This window comes from Melospiza melodia, chromosome 6 (assembly GCF_035770615.1).
Source record: "Melospiza melodia melodia isolate bMelMel2 chromosome 6, bMelMel2.pri, whole genome shotgun sequence".
NCBI classification, from domain to species: domain Eukaryota; kingdom Metazoa; phylum Chordata; class Aves; order Passeriformes; family Passerellidae; genus Melospiza; species Melospiza melodia.
The window spans coordinates 75006593-75020398 of record NC_086199.1 but is presented as its reverse complement, the minus strand read 5'-3'; the positions used below and the strand labels follow the sequence as shown (position 1 = coordinate 75020398).

General features: G+C 48.2%; 1 protein-coding gene across 8 annotated transcripts in view; it reads left to right on the top strand.

Moving 5' to 3' along the window:
- The window catches only part of SUSD6 (sushi domain containing 6), an 81079-nt gene extending 71088 nt beyond the window's left edge, over positions 1 to 9991 (top strand). For all 8 annotated transcript variants that reach the window (XM_063159249.1, XM_063159251.1, XM_063159246.1 and 5 more), the window contains 3 exons: positions 1168 to 1306; positions 2404 to 2825; positions 3844 to 9991. In XM_063159249.1, coding sequence (XP_063015319.1) covers positions 1168 to 1306; positions 2404 to 2825; positions 3844 to 3869 — 587 coding nt within the window. In that variant the 3' untranslated portion in view covers positions 3870 to 9991. The remainder of the gene's footprint in view (positions 1 to 1167; positions 1307 to 2403; positions 2826 to 3843) is intronic.
- The last annotated feature ends 3815 nt before the right edge of the window (positions 9992 to 13806 follow it).

Here is a 13806-nt window from a genome sequence, read left to right as displayed (position 1 = left end):
AAAACAACTAAACCAAGTAGGTTTGACCCCAAGAGATGATGCAGAAAATTGCGAACTAGGTTTCCATCTTAAATGCCTATCTTGGAATAGATTTCAGGCTGTAGGCTTAAAAATAATGATCCTCCAACTCTTTTTTTTTTTTTTTTCTGTTTACCTGTTGTTCTGCCTCTCATCCCTCATTGCATGTGTCCTGAATTCCCTCTGCAGTTTGAGCCCTGTGCTCCTGAAGAATATCTTGGATATAGAAGGAGGAACTGAGGAATTGCATAAACCAAATGTGCAATTCACAGTAGTATTTGCTGATAGGTAGGTGAGGCTTTTTGGATCTCTACCAAAGGCACAAATTAGGGACAGAAACAACACATAGAGACAATTAGTTCCTCTAGAGAGGTGAAAGGACTAGTGTAGCCTTCTAGGCATGGTATGCAGTGCTCAGCAATACCACCTCCAAGCCATTCTCTCTTCACTCCCAGTTTATTCCTGCACAGATCCTTTAAAAGCCAAATTGGTTTCTGTGCAGTCACACAGCACAGCTGCAGAAGGGCAGGAAAGAGTAACGTGAACAGGGCACACGTACCTAACACTGAAAACTCAGCACCCTGAAAAAACATCTGCCTTCCTTCTCTATCCTCTGGCATTTGTTTCTGTGTGAGTGAAACTTAATATTTTTTGTGTCTTAATTGTGATAAGTGCATAATAATAACCAGCCAGTTGACTTCCACCCCTCTTTGCAAGGCTGTTACATTAGTTGAGACAAAATGGTTTTTGGAACTTTTTCTGTTGTTTGGCCTAAAATAGGTTGCTTATTGTGCTAGACAATTATTGGCCTTGCTGGGGACATCATGACATTCTCTAGCTTTTGCTCAGGCAGATCTATACATAACATGACCCTTACACCATCTGTCAGTTCCCATGGCCTGCTTCCCTTGCTTTTCTGTTTGCCCTTTGTTTTTCCAAGGATCCTTGTACATGCCTGTTTTATTTTGGGTTCCCTTTACAGCTGATGGAGAGGTGTCAGCTTGAGCTGCACTGAGATAGGTGGTGTGTCTTGTATGGGAAACTTGGGTTCCTTGCACACGCGCCCAGGAGTAAGTCCTGAGGAGCAGTGTGAATGTTTTTCCTTCTCTATGTTACACATTTTACCTTGTGTTCCCCTTGGTTTTGTAGAGAAGGACTCTCCTCCCACAATTGGAGTGCCCACGCTGTCCATAGTGGCCTCCACAGCGAGCTCTGTGGCCCTGATTCTGCTGTTGGTCGTGCTGTTTGTGTTGCTGCAGCCAAAGCTGAAGTCGTTCCACCACAGCAGGTGAGTGTAGCTGGGTTTGGAGGGGCTCAGAGGCCCCCTGTTTCTTTGCATTCATTCAGGTAGTTGGGTCAGACCTTTGTTTTGGAGCAACTTGGCTCCTTGCTTCTCTGTTCCTCTTTTCATCACCTCAGGGACATCTCTGCCCCGTCCTGCTGATCCAGCACTTTTCTGAAATGGTGGTCTGTGATGCCCACCTGCAGTCCCAGTCTTAGGTGCCACTCAGTGAGTGACTTCCTTATGCTGTTGCCTTGGCTTTGAATGGAAAAAGTTACTATACTTACTAGCCTGGCTGTAGATCAGTTTCCTACCTCTTCTAGCCTCAGATAGCTACTGAAGTCTGTGTCTGGGTGTATATATGTGCATCTTTCCCTGACTGCTTCAGGGATTAAGCAGTATACTGCTCTTCAGATACATGTGCAAGTCTGCCATTGCTTTCTGCTGCGGGAGGAGAATCCTCCTGGCCTGGGTTTGGGGATGAGAGGAGAGACCCAGCCATAACACTGCTGCCATCTAAGGCAGACACTCCAGCAGTGGGGAGGTTGAGAGGTGGGGCCCTGCAGTCTGCCCTCTTCTGAAAAGACCCAAACTACTAGGAAAGAAAAATTTTCTCTCAGGTCTTAGGAGGCCAGATGATTCATGGTGTGCCAGAGCTGTCTTCCCCATCCTGCCAGAGGTTATCTGGCTGGTCGTGGAACAGAGTGCTGGGTGTTGTGGAATGTAGCAGTGCACCAGGCTGGCCTCAACAGTGCTCTTTGCCAAAAGCACAGAGCTGAGTCATGACCTTTGTCAAATTTAGCTATGGAGGTAAGTGGGGAGGGGGGGAAGCATTGCAACCTTTTCAGCTCTGGCTGCTAAATCCATCGGGTGCTGCGAATTACAGCCCCTGCTCGTGTTTAGTGGCAATTCACATGGGGCTCCAAGACTGCTTGCTTGACCTTTTTTAATCACCATTCAAGTTTCTGTCCTCCCCTAAATTGTGAGAGTTAGAGTTCTGCCAAGGGAGATTACTTGGGTTCTTAGTAGGATATATATAGGAAAGTAAATACTCAACTTGATTTCTTTTTTCTCCCCCCTCCTTTCTTCCTTTGTTTTTTGAGGCGGGACCAAGGTGTGTCTGGAGATCAGGTCTCTATTATGGTGGATGGTGTCCAAGTGGCCTTGCCATCCTATGAAGAAGCAGTATATGGCAGCACAGGGAATTGCATTCCACCCTCAGACTCCCGAGTGCAGATCGTGCTCTCGGAGGGAGCTGGACAGACTGGACCCAGAGAGATGCAGCAGCAGGACCAAGGGGCTCCCAATACCTTTGAAAGAGAAGATGAAGCCCCTGGACATTCTGGACTGTGTGAAGCCAGTGGCTCTCAGCGCTCTGAAACTGTTCTTGTGCATCAGGCTGCTACCTCTTCCTGGGTAGCTGGCATGGCTAGCAGTAGACCTGTACACAAAGAGGTCCAAGATTCAGAAAGCAGTGACATACAGAGCCTTTTATCACTCACTTCCTCTGAGGAATACACAGATGGTAAGTGGCTTGTGCAAGAAGCACTAAATTAGACCCTTTTAAGAGTAGGTTCTGAGTTGATTATCTAGGGTGAAAAATGGCAAGGGATGCCCCTATGTGTGTCTGCCACTGGAGCAGCTTTTGAACCAATCCAGTCTCTAGCATATTTCACCTCTTAAACATGTAAGCAGTATTTAATACCTTCTGAAGAATTCTGTGTTCTCAGAACTGGGAGCCTAGGGCTCCAGTTGAAGTTTGTCTACTGCTTACTCTTGTTGTAACAAAGGATTTTCAGAGAAATCCAGCCTCTAGTATCATAATGCAAAAGCAGTAAAATAACTGTGTTTGTGGAAACTAAGTTGGTGGGAGTGGGAGGACATGCTTGGAATACAAACCCTTTGTGATGGTCGGGCTGCTTAATTTTTAGAGTATTTTAGTAAGCAGCTTTCTGCCACAAAGCATTCCGTGCTGCAGCCCTAGCCTGCAAGACCGAAGAGGGATGTGCTTGAACTTACTGTAGAGGGCAGAGGGGGAAGTCTGTTGAACAGTCAAAACATCTTTTATTCCTCACTTCTGTGCTGTCCTGAAGGAGTGGCTTTGCAATGCCAGAGCTGATGTGAAGGTGTAGCTTGAAGTTGCTTCTGCAGGGACTGCTGTGTCTTAGGCAAGAAATGTAACTGGCTTGTAGATAGCTCAGGGCAGAAATTCCCCTTTCTGTGATATTAAGAAATACTTTGTGCTAGGAGGGTAATGCAGGACCAGATATAAACCCAGAGTGGTGATGGAATCTGTCCTTGGAGTTTTTCGGGGCTGGAACTGGTGATGGTCCCACTCTCAGGGGCAGGTTGGAGCAGAGCCCTCCAGAGTTCCTTTGTGCTGTGATGTGCTGTGATGTGATGTGATGAGAGGAAGACACTGTGTTGTCACGTTTTGAAAGTGGGAGCCTGTCTTGCTTTCAATAGTACTTTTTCTGGTGTGTGTTAAACTACAGAACTTTGACTACTTTTTCTTTTTTTTTTTTTCTCTCCCTGCCATTCAGATATTCCCTTATTGAAGGAAGCATGAGGTCTGCTGTGTTTGTCTAGTTTTCTCCATTTTGGATTTCTTCCTCCTCTTCTCTCCCTGCCTTTGGGACAGAAGCACTCTGTGCAGTCTTCCCCATCCTCGCAAGCTGTACCCTGGATACCTCCAAGAAGAGATGCCCTCAGCTGAAGATCCAAAGGATGTCGCCAGGTTGCCTCCTGGATGCACCAGTGGAGTTGGTGCAGCACTGGCTTCCCCATTCCATCAGCATCAGGGGCTCAAGGAACAGAGTGGATTTGAGCTCTCCTCTCCTCTTCCCCAGCCAGATGTTTGACAGCAGTCTCTGAAGAGCTGCTCTTTTCTTGTGCCTTTCTCCTCCTCACACCGGCTTGTTGCAGCTTATCAGCCTTTCTAGCCCTTTGCTGCCCAGAGAGCAGGGGCTAAACCTGCTTGCTCGCTGGGTGCAGACACACTTTAAATATACATATATATGTTATATAGGCTCTTCTTCCAGCATCCTCTGTGTGATAGGGCAGGACAGAATGCCTAACTGGGACTGACATTGGCCTTGGGGGGGCTGCAGTTAAGGGGCAGCTTGTGATGTCTAGAAGCACCTGAGATGAGATGGGCTGCATGACAGCTTAGCTCTGCAGGAACAGTTCACTGAGAATTGCTTAAAAACTGAAGGCTGAGAAGTCCAACATGTAGGAATGTCCTCTGTCCCATCTCTGCAAGAGTCCATTCCTGAAAATGACTTTTGTCTCCTCCTTCTTCCTCTACCAGTGCAGCCCAGTGGAAGAGGTTCAGGTGTTTGAAAATACCGTGACAAAAAAATGCCTGTAGGTAGTGAATTCCTAGTGCCATTGGTGCAATCCCAAATTCCTTTTCCAGCCACAGTAGGTACTTGAATCCTGGGTAGCTGCCATCTCGTAGGCTGGTGTGTCTTCCTTGCTTCATAGAGCAAAGGGTCTTCTGTTTTAACCTGCTGGGCTCCAGTGGGCCCATAGAGAAGGGCTCCTCCCTTGTGGCTGGGAGTAAGCAGCTTTTGTAACTCTTTTCCTAAACAGGGTGCCAGCCTGTTGCTCTGAGGGAAAGTTGAGTGCACTGACAGCAAGTGCTAGAGGACACCATAGCTTAGTGCTGAAGTTTTGAGGATTGTTTCAAGTTCTGGTAGTAGGGAAGAGAAAATTCAGAGATACGTGTACCTCTGCCCACCACAGTTATCTACAGCAGGTCAGATTGTCTGTGCTGGGACTCTGTAACTGCAGGAAGCCACCTTTGTCTGGGGTAGATGGTCCAAGTTCCATGGGATTGGTTTCACAAGAAGAGTTGGCTTCTTAGATGCATGTACCTTGCCATAACTGTCTTGAAGTAACCAGGGAAGTGTTTGCCCTTATGAGAAGCTGCTACATTTTTGAGTTGAAGGAACAAAATGTCATGGCCTTACACATCATGTGGTAATGTACAGGTAAACAGGGATGCTGTCTTTGCTGCTTTGCTTTTGGTTTGCAATCCTCACCATCCTCATCCTCGTTGCTACAGTAAAAAACCATTACAGCCCTTGACAATAATGATAAAACATCTTTACGTAGAAAATCACTGTGGCTTAGCTCCAGTTCTTTGAAATGGGGATTGGCCATAGTGCCCAGCTGTGTGTTTGCTATTCCTTTTCCTGAATAGCTGGTAAATCCTGGGACACGTGGAACAGTGTGTGCCTGTAGATGGAAGAATCCTCTTTTCCCTATCCTTGTTATTGAGGGATGTTAATTTAAAATGAAAGTGTTTTAAACATCCTTCCCTGTTGCTCATGTTACCTTGCATTAACACAGGAATTTGATAAATCCCATTTAGGTGATTTGGGTATTTTTTTTTAAAGTTTGGATAGTGAAAATTTTGTGTCATTTTACAGTGGGCTGTGGTATCTCAGCTTCAAGAGCTGTAGAGGACAAATGTTGTTTACACATCTGCCATTGGAATTTTTAAAAATAAGCATGGGGACGATTGTGTTTAGCTTTTTGAGTGTTGGAAATGGTCTGAGCTTGAGTAAATTCTCCTTCATTGGCTTATTGGAGGAGTTGTGCAGGTGTAGTGGTAAGGGAGTGGGGAGGAAAGTCTGTGTGACTTTCCTGCTGCCTAAACAGCTCAGAGCAGGAGCTGCTTTTTATGCATTTAAGGTCCTGTCTGCTCAAACTGACCTCTACAATTCACAGTATAGAAGCTGGGAATGTGTTGCCTTCCTCAAAGGGGTAGTGCTACTTCCAGGTTGGTGGGAGAAGCTGGAAGCTGATTCCAAGGCCTTGTGCTGGATGACCACCTACACCACCAGCAGAAAACACATCCTTTGTGGCCTGGCCTCCTCTCTGCTGTTGTAAAACAAGCAACTGCCAGCTTGGAAGAGAAAATTCAGTTAGAGTGGGGAAAAAAAGGAAGCAAGCTCTACAAAGAAGGAGTACTTTAATTTCACAGAATCACACAGAATTAAGTAGGTTGTAAAAGACCTTTAAGACCATCAAGTCCAACCTATGACTGAACACCACTTTGTCAAGTAGACTGTGGCACTGACTCCACCACCTCCCTGGGCAGCCCATTGCAATGCCCAGTCACTCTTTCTGTGAAGAATTTCTTTCTAATGCCCAGCCTAAACTTCCCTGGCACAACTTAAGACTTTACCTGGGAGCAGACTGATCCCCACCTGGCTACACCCTCCTTTCAGGACGTTGTGGAGAGTGATGAGGTCTCCCCAAGCCTCCTCTTTTCCAGGCTGCACAACCCCAGCTCCCTCAGCCTCCTCACAGGATTTGTGCTCCAGACCCTTCACCAGCCTTGTTGCTCTTGTCTGGATGCATTTCAGCATCTCAATGTCCTTCCTAATTTGGGGGGCCCAGAGCAGGACACAGCACTCAAGGTGAGGCCTCACTTGCTGAGTACAGGGGGACAATCCCTGCCCTGGTCCTGCTGGCCACACTGCTCCTGGTACAGGCCAGCGTGCCATTGTCCCTTTTGGCCACCTGGGCACACTGTGGCTCGTGTTCAGTCTGACAGCAGACAGTGAGCCCAGGGTGTTTCTGCTTGGCAGCTGTCCAGCAGCTCTTCCCCCAGCCTGTAGCACTGCAGGGGGTTGTTGTGGCCAAAGTGCAGCACCTGGCACTTGGTCTTGTTAAAGCTCGTATCATTGGATTCTATAAAAATTGTTGGAAATGGCTTTTAATGAGTTGGGGAAATGTGGAGGTGGAGGAGGGAAATATGCAAGTGTAGCTATTGTGATCAAGCATAAACAGGCAGTTTCTCTTGGCTTGTTGAGGGTGTGCCAGCAGCTTCCAGGCCAGTCTCCATGCTGGCTGGTAATCCATCTGAGTATTCCAGAACCTGCAGAAGAGCTCCATTCCCTGTAGCAAATCTTGTGGGAACAGGCCCCAAGGATCTGTGTGAGCCAGAATATGGAACACAGTTTGAAAGCATCACACTGCTCATCTATATCCTCAGCTTTAGAGTTAATTTTCTTATAAAATCAGGTGAAACTGCAGGGAAGGAATCCAAAAGATGCCTGACAACTTTTTCAAAGGGGAGGGAGAGCAAGGCCTCACTTTACTGGTTATCAAATTATTATTACCCATTCATGTTTGTTTTAGTTCTGCAGAGGCTGAAGGAGTGCAAAGTCTTTGGGTAGAGATACAGGAAAATCTACTTTACACAGTCCTATCTTTATGTGTGGGAGCAAGGCCTGAAGCCTCAAGATTGCTCAGATGTGAGCTGTGCTCTGCCTCAGAAGTGTTTGTTATCGCTGAGCTGAGTGTGTTCTCTCTGGATTTTGCCAAAAGTAGATGCAGCCTGGATCTCAGTGTTGTGGATAGGAAGCACAGAGGATCAGCCTTGCAAGATGTAGTACAGTAAATGGGTTTTCCCCCTTTCTTTTCCCCATGATGGGGCCACACTCTCCATAACTTTTCTTCCACCACTGATGTCTGGGAAAAGATTTCAACAGGAGGCATTTTTTCTTATTTAACACTCCCAACCTAATCATCTCATGCTTTGTCATATGTGCTGGATTCTGTGATATTCAAGAACATTAAAATTATTTAATTATATTGAGAAAAGTAAAAATAGCACTTATTTTAAAGCTTTCCATTATTTTTGGAGTCTGACAGTTGAAAGGGGGGGAAGGGCATTTCAGAAATTCAGGATATTATGTGCAATAGAGAAACTTCCTTGCTCCTTTCCAGTTCCACAGTTCTTTTAAAAACTAAAATGCAACTCATTGCAGTGTTTACAGCCCAAGCATTGTAGAACTGGACCAGCCTGAGAGAGCCACGATGTGAAGCTGGCAGTGACCCATGGGGAAGTGGGCCAGTCTCTCATCAGGGGCTGCCCCATGAAGCTCACCTCAAATGATGAGCCAGCTTGGACTGTGTCACAGCCTCCTGCCACCTTGGAGGGTGTCAGCAGCACTGGTGAGAGAGGGGATTGTCTGTTCTGGTTTCAAATAGCTTGTGCCTCCCCATCATTAATTGCAGAAGATGTAAAAATTAAGTCAGGAGGGATGCACTGAAGCATGTGAGCCTTTGGGGTTGTTGCTGAGTTAAAAATCGTGAGTTTTGGAGGGAGAACAGCTTAATGCATTTTTATCCTTAACCACCAGGGAAGTTGCTGGGACACAGGACATGTACTCAGCAAGCAGAGTGCTTTTCACCCCTTAGACATGTCTGCTGAGGTTTCTCCTTGGCCTTTCAGCTCTGGTGTGGTGAATTGTTTACTGCATCTGGAGTCTTAATTTGGCCTTTCAGTGTGTGGAGAGCTCAGATGTGTAGAAAGAAATCTGTACCACATGCTTTGGGAAGAAACATCCTAAGGAGCTCCAAGGGGTGGATGACTTGGGTCAGTACTCAGGAGTGGGGCTAAGAGAGCAGCTGGTTCAGCCATTGGAAATAATCTGGGATGTTCAGTCGTTTGCAGCACAGAAAAGGGAACACAAGGAGAGCTGTCTAAGGAAGAGCAGAAAACAGAGGTTTACTACAGGCTAATGAGCTATTGCAATCATGACCAGGTTGTAAGGAAGCTTCTGCTTTGTTAGATGATTTAGCATACACCAGCAGGCTTGCTGTATTAAAAAAAAAATAATGTACAACTGGTTGGACACACTGAGCTGTCCTTGCTGACCTTTTTAGAGCATACTTGCAAAAAATGTGGTTTTACTGTTCTGATAGCAGTTTAAACAAAAAATCTGCCTTGTTACTCTATCCAGATATCTATTTAAATAAATTTCATTTTGTTTTTTTGTATATAAATGCAATAAATCCCATTCATTTTGCACATCCTGCCTCACCCCGTCCTCACCCTTCAGTCCTTACCAGGGAACAGCAGATTGAATTTGCTCTATGTGAAAACCTTCACTTGCAGAAGAGCTTCATTAGTAAACAGTTTTTCTCTGCTATAAGCTTTGAAAGTGCAAAGAGGTTTCCTAGAGCAGGCTTCATTTTAAGGTGTTTTTTATACAAGAAGTAAGCCTTTTTCCAGTCCTAGCACACCAGGACAGAACACGCCCCTGCCCACACTTCAGGGCCCTGTGTTCAGCACTGCTTTCAAACTCAGCCCTCTGCAGGTGACATTCAGATCTCTGTACCCACCAGAACGTGTTGTACTGATGCTCTGCATATGCTTTCTGTAAACTATGCTTTTGCTTCTGTCCTTGAGTGAGATCAGACAGAGGCAACTCAGTTCTGCTGGAAAATGTTTTAGTTCAGATTCTCCAAGTTGCTTCCTTCCAAAAGAAAACAGAGTGAAGTTGTCTGTGAGGCAGAAGTCCAATGATGTGGTGGGTAGACTGCTGGAAGTTGCTGATCCAAGTGCAAGGGGAGCTTTGATTGCCTTTCTGCATTAATCTTTTCTTTCCTATATGTGTTTTCTTTTTATCTGAATTGCACCACTATGGAATTATTTGCAGAATGGTACTCCATATATATGTGGGATTTAAAACCATAACTGATGCTGTGCAGGATGTCACTCAATCAGTTTTATTTTGCTTTATTTTATATGTATTTTCTGGTATCCTGTACATTGCAGTGTGTGTGAAAATAGTATTTTAATATTTGTACAAAGTTTAATTTAATTGTTCTATGTATATAACTGCATTTCTAAATTAAAAAAATTCTTTTGAAGTGAAGCTATAATTTCTTGTGTTTGTTTGTTTGGTGGGGTTTTTTCTGTTTTGTTTTAACTGCTTAGGCGTTGTGGCCTGGAAATGTAGCAGATCATCGATGAATTTGTTGCAGTTGTGAAAACCAGGATGAAGCTAAAGCTAAGGAGGCTCAAATGGCTTGGGGAAGAGAGGTTCAGAGTTGGTGCAGCCTTAGAAGGATCGAGTTTCCAAGAAGCAAAGGCTGCCCTTGGTGTGCTTGCATAGAATTCCTTGAGGAATGAGGCCAGGCTGGGCAGGGGGGAAAGGTTTAAAGAGAACATGCATCAGTGGATTCCAGAGAGGAAGACAGGGTAAATATAATAAATGGCTAATTAATCTTTGAGTCTGTGTAAGAACAGTATGTATAGGAAGAGAGTGCTATTTTTAGAGGGGAGATAGCTTTCATTGGTGAAATAATAATCCCAAGTGGGTAGCAAGACAGTATAGGAGACATTAGAGAGATCTGCAGATACAGGGGTTTGTGCATCTGTGAGTGCAGAGGGAGGCTGGGGCAGGCTCTGCTCTTCCCTCCTCTGTAGCTGTGCTGCCTTGGGAGGGTGGGAGAAGCAGAAATTGCAGAGTAGACACCCATTGTTCTTTCAGTGCAATATACAGTTCATTACTATTTTTATTAATGATTGTTTTCCTTCAAAAACTAAGGTAACTGCCTTTTCAGGTAAGTGTAGTAATGAGTGTTCCTTTCTTTTAATCTATCAGTAATGTAATAGGGAAGGGATGGAGGGAGGTGATCCTTTTGTCCTGCTTGTTCAGAGCAGTCCTCAAAGATGTTAAGATTTTTGTGTAATTGTAGACATGACTTTTATTCTTTGGGAAGGAACAGCCAGGTTAAAGAGAAGGGAAGGGTGACATCTACCTTCCTCATAGTTCCATTTATTCCAAAAATTATTCCCACACAGCAAGCAGATCTTACTGTAATTTTACTACTGTGAAACTGGAGCTCCCTGGTCTGTGCATACCTTCCTGTACCAGACAGTTGGCACATGGGAGTCGCTGGCCTCCAGGAATTGTTTTTAATTATTGTTTTTCACTAGGTGATGGTCTCCTGCCACAGCAGTTCTGGCAGTCAGGAATATGCCCTTCTGGACACTTTGGAAATTATTTGTCACCTCTGGTTTGCACTGGCAATGAGAAATGACCGTGGGAGAGAAGCCTGAAGGAAGGCAGCCTGCAGTGGGTGTCTGGGCAGCCTTCCTTGGCAGCCGGTCCTTTGGCGGCAGGGCAGAACGGCCGGGGCACACGGGAACGCCTCTGCTCCAGAGCAGCAGCCCCGTCACAAAGCCCGAGCCCGCCACAAAGCCTCTCGGAGCAACCCGCTCAGGAAAGGATAGATGGCTGCTGCCCTCACCAGGCGTCCTGCCAGCCTCGCCCTGCGCTGCTTGTGGCGTGTTCCGTACCCGTGGGCTCTCCGAGTGCGCGGCGGCGCCGAGCTGGAACCCAGCGCTGTGACCCAGCCCCGGCCTGAGCGGCGCGATCCCTGCTCCGAGCTGCAGCGACACCAGCGGACAGCTCTGCCCTTGGGCTGCTGCTGCTCTGCCCCTCGGGTACCGCGGCTCTGCCCCTCGGGTACTGCGGCTCTGCCCCTCGGGTACTGCGGCTCTGCCCCTCGGGTACTGCGGCTCTGCCCTTGGGCTGCTGCTGCTCTGCCCCTCGGGTACTGCGGCTCTGCCCCTCGGGTACTGCGGCTCTGCCCCTCGGGTACTGCGGCTCTGCCCCTCGGGTACTGCTGCTCTGCCCCTCGGGTACCGCGGCTCTGCCCTTGGGCTGCTGCTGCTCTGCCCCTCGGGTACCGCGGCTCTGCCCCTCGGGTACCGCGGCTCTGCCCTTGGGCTGCTGCTGCTCTGCCCCTCGGGTACCGCGGCTCTGCCCCTCGGGTACTGCGGCTCTGCCCTTGGGCTGCCGGGGCTCTGCCCCTCGGGTACCGCGGCTCTGCCCCTCGGGTACTGCTGCGGCTCTGCCCCTCGTCTGCTGCTGCTCTGCCCCTCGGGTACTGCGGCTCTGCCCTTGGGCTGCTGCTGCTCTGCCCCTCGGGTACTGCGGCTCTGCCCTTGGGCTGCCGGGGCTCTGCCCCTCTGGTACCGCGGCTCTGCCCCTCGGGTACTGCTGCAGCTCTGCCCCTCGTCTGCTGGGGCTCTGCCCCTCGGCTGCTGCGGCTCTGCCCCTCGTCTGCTGCAGCTCTGCCCCTCGTCTGCTGGGGCTCTGCCCCTCGGCTGCTGCGGCTCTGCCCCTCGGGTACCGCGGCTCTGCCCCTGCCCGACCCTCCCCTGCTCTGAGAGCTCCCCCAGCCGCTGACTTGTTTTTGAGGGCGTTGTGAAAATGCAGATTCCCCCTCCGGAAGGCAGAAGGCCAGCAGGCTACGTGCCAACGAGCGCCGTGCTTCACAAGGGTTAGCACACTGCTCGCCTGCCAGGGCCGTGCAGAGAGCCCCTTACGGGGCTGGCACGGGAGAGGAGAGCCGAGTCTGGCCAGGACACATCGCCAGCCCCCATCCCTCATCCGTGGTGCTTCTTGGCAACACTGAATGGTCTCTCTTGGCACCAAGCTGTGGTGCAGGGGAAAGGATGGGAAAGCACACTCAATGGACTTCCCAATTCTCTCTGTTCCTTTTTGCAGGACAATGATGTTTACCAGCAAACTCCTCACCTTAACCTTCCGTGAGACGCAGAGCCGAGCAGCCCGGAGGGTACCTTGGCATAAGGTGATTGTTCTTTGACAGCTCTTTATCACGTGGTCCATGGTGCATCTGTGGGACATAGCTCAGGCTTTTCATGTTACACCAGTGAAGAATAAACCAGATTTTGGGGCAAGAGAGCACAGACTGGTTCCAGTATTCAAGGCACAAACACCCTTGACTCCTTGTCCAGACATGTCCCTCTGATCTGGCAGCTCTTCTAGTGGTTGGTGTTTGAGATCACGCTGACTTTAGCAGCTCTGTGTGGCATGCAGGGTTTATCTTCCAGGCTCATGTATCCCAGTGAGGCTGGGGGACACACTTCATGGGACAGACATGCTCTCCCGTGTCCCCACATGTGCCAAACCACAGCACCCAGCAGCTCAAGCAGCCAAGTGTCACTGGGCACAGAGCTGATGCTCTCAGGGAAGGAGGGGGGAGCTGTTGTGGGCTGGAGCAGCCTCAGAATACCAGAGAGCACCAGGGAGACCTGTCTGATTCAGCAGGTTCAGTGGCAGCTGGGGTGACGGGCAGGTGGCAGTGGCAGTGCACCACCTTCCTGACAGGTCAGTGGCAGCTGACTGGACTGGGCAGAGTTGCTGGCTGCTTTGCTGGATTTGCTTCTGCCCCGGCTCTGCCCATCAGGCAGATCCTCCACTAAGAAGGGATAACATGTTACCCATGATTAGAAGGTATATATGTTCATCTTTAAACCCACATTTAAAATCTCCTCATGCTGAGAAGATCAGGGGTCAGATTTGGGAGTAGCAGGGCTTTCCTATGGAACCAGCTCCTGGATGGGAGCCAGAAGTGGAAGCCTGGTACCCAAGAGTGTAGATATGCTGGGTTTCCCATGTTGTGCTCTTCTCCCTGTGTGCTTCAGGACAGTTTAGTGCTTCCCGTGAGTGACAGGACTCCAAACTTGCACAACTTTCCTCCATCTCCATCAGCCACCTACACAGAATGGCAGAAATGTCCCTGTAACAGCTGTTTGCTGGAGATTTATTATCCTGGGTTCAGCTCTGCAAGATAGAGTTGTTACCATCCTACAGTCTGTTTCCCCATATAAATGTAACCTGGCTCCAAATAATTCCTTCCTCCAGGAAGCTTTAAAATAG